The 2,626-nt window shown below is 43.6% G+C and overlaps 1 protein-coding gene across 1 annotated transcript; it reads left to right on the top strand.

Moving 5' to 3' along the window:
* Positions 1-795: 795 nt before the first annotated feature.
* LOC119274590 (non-specific lipid-transfer protein 4.1-like) lies at positions 796-1,538 on the top strand. The gene has a single exon (XM_037555300.1). The coding sequence runs from the start codon at positions 888-890 to the stop codon at positions 1,233-1,235; it is 348 nt and encodes a 115-aa protein (XP_037411197.1). The 5' UTR covers positions 796-887; the 3' UTR covers positions 1,236-1,538.
* The last annotated feature ends 1,088 nt before the right edge of the window (positions 1,539-2,626 follow it).

Here is a 2,626-nt window from a genome sequence, read left to right as displayed (position 1 = left end):
AGAGCACGGTTTTCCCTTTCCAAGAGCATGACCAAGCTTCTCGCGGAAGCAAATCCGCACCTCCACGAGAACTAAATTAGTGCCTCTCGTGGAAGGAAAAGAACATATTTTGTCGTTTTCTGAGAGGCACGGCCGTGCTTGTCGTGGAAGCAAATCCGTGCCTCCACGAGAAGTAAATTAGTGCCTCTGATGGTCGAAAAAATCCAAGATTTTTCCCTCTCGCATAAGCAAATTCTTGACTCCACGAGAAGTAAATCAGTACCTCTTGTGGATGGAAAAAACATTTTTTTCCCTTTTGCGAGATGCACGGCTGTGCTTCTATTGGAAGCAAATCCGGTTTCCGCTTTGAAGCTGAGCTATTGGATTCGGTAGGCCAGAGCGTATTTTTGGTAAAAATGATGATGTACGTATATGCACAGTTCAATGGTCGTGCTCACCATCATAGATGCACTCAACTACTCCATGGTCGGCCACTATATGACTGCGTACATGTCTTAGTCTCATAATTAATCTGCTGTGTACACGCTAATCAACCACATTCCACCGCTAGAACGCCTGGATGTAGTGCTTGGTCCATCCATCGGCCCAACCAAACGGTAACAACCAACCATCTCCTAAATGCATTAACACCCATAAATCAATTCCAACATCCAACAACCTAAATTCATGCATTTGCTCGCATCAATTGAATTGGCACACGTAGACACAATACTTGACACCAAGAAACTACACTGTTTATTCCGAATGGAATCCCGTGATGGTAAGAAGCCCTATTTAAGCCCATGCATCCCCACGAAACTCCTCACCATTACAATCACTTAGCAAATCTAGCTATCTCATCATCTCTGCCTGAGCTCACTACCACTACTATTGCTAGCTTGATCGAGATGGCCCGTTCTGCTGTTGCTCAGGTCGTGCTCGTCGCCGTGGTGGCTGCTATGCTCCTCGCAGTCACGGAGGCGGCTGTATCGTGCGGTCAGGTGAGCTCTGCCTTGAGCCCCTGCATCTCCTATGCACGCGGCAACGGCGCCAGCCCATCTGCAGCCTGCTGCAGCGGCGTTAGGAGTCTAGCCAGCTCAGCCCGGAGCACCGCTGACAAGCAAGCGGCGTGCAAGTGCATCAAGAGCGCTGCTGCTGGGCTCAACGCTGGCAAGGCCGGCGGCATCCCCACAAAGTGCGGCGTTAGCGTCCCTTACGCCATCAGCTCTTCGGTCGACTGCTCTAAGATTCGCTGATCGAGCACTTGCTGCCATCGCTGTTGCCATCGTCCCCTACGCCATCGTTGCTGGATCTACGCTTAGTACGTTGAGGTCACACACACGCACACCCACATATATATATGAATAAATGCTCTCATATTATCTCACTGCGTGAGAGAGAGAGGAGTACGTACGTCCAAGCAGCTCTGCATGGCCGGCCACACTGTTGTATCGATGTTTGGTTGTTCTTCCACTCCCCGAGTTTGCTGTACTTTGTACCATGTGTACTTTTGATATATGGATTGTATACTCAGCTGATCAGCTCTACTTGCGTGCGCATGTTATTCAGCACTTTTGATATATGCAAGACTGGGAAAGCATTCCATTCCAGTTTGTTGCTCCAAGCAAGACGTAGGAATGAACCCAACAATTTACTAGGAATGGAAGTATGGCATTTCACTCACTTTGGTTCCTCAACAAAACACACAGAATTCTAGTGAATGCAACCACCAACAAAAACACCTACTGGCTTAATTATAAGAAATCAGAATATACTTAGAACTGCTTAAATCACCATCATCCAATACACTGCAATATACTTCTAGACAGATTAAGGTAAATTTCAAACAGTGTACATGAAAGATCATCCAGCGAGATGTCAATTAATTAGACACTGGTTGTTAGCTTGTAGGGCAAAAAATTGGAATACTCTTGGTTGTGATAGTACGTACAATATACTTCATGTTTGTTATAAATTTATCGGAGAGTATGAACTTGTAATTATGGATCCAATCACAGTAATAAACCGGCGTTCTGACAGGGTACGACATAAGAAAGCTGAGTGGACTGCGGCACTAAATACTTGCACAAATAGAAAGTTAATATCTACTTTTCGCTATAGGTGGACCATGGGAATAATAGAATTTTCTCCTTATTTACAGGAGGCGCACGGATGGACATATTCTCTCCATGCTAATTTGAGTCAGGTGTTTGAATTTTTCCAAAAATATACTATACCTGAAATATATTTACATATAAGCATTTATACTGAAGTTCAACCTTTTTCATCTCAACATAGCTCTATCCGGAATGGCTTAAGTAACCGTGGGATGATCAATTTTCTTTTTCTATGTTGTATCCTCATCCACATGAAAAAAAAAGACAATCATGGGTAACTTTTCAGGGAAAAAAAGATGATGCTTATTTAGTTTATGAAAAACAGTTTTCACGATGACTTTCCCCACGATGATGGTTGGTAAAGCCTTTAACTACAATATGTTGTTTTTGTGTTTTTGACTTGACAGAATCGCAAGATCAGTTCAGGAAAGAAATAATGTAATGTGACCAAAATAAGCAAACATAACTTGCGGCAATAAACAATTTATTTTCATTTCCTGATTGAGAGATTTGTTCACTGCCTGCATTGC

This window comes from Triticum dicoccoides, chromosome 3B (genome assembly GCF_002162155.2).
Source record: "Triticum dicoccoides isolate Atlit2015 ecotype Zavitan chromosome 3B, WEW_v2.0, whole genome shotgun sequence".
In the NCBI taxonomy this organism is placed as follows: Eukaryota; Viridiplantae; Streptophyta; class Magnoliopsida; order Poales; family Poaceae; genus Triticum; species Triticum dicoccoides.
This window is presented reverse-complemented; position numbering and strand designations above follow the sequence as displayed.

What these genes read in the sequence shown, in the direction of transcription:
- LOC119274590 (XM_037555300.1), top strand. Translation starts at nt 888, where the DNA reads ATGGCCCGTTCTGCTGTTGCTCAGGTCGTGCTCGTCGCCGTGGTGGCT.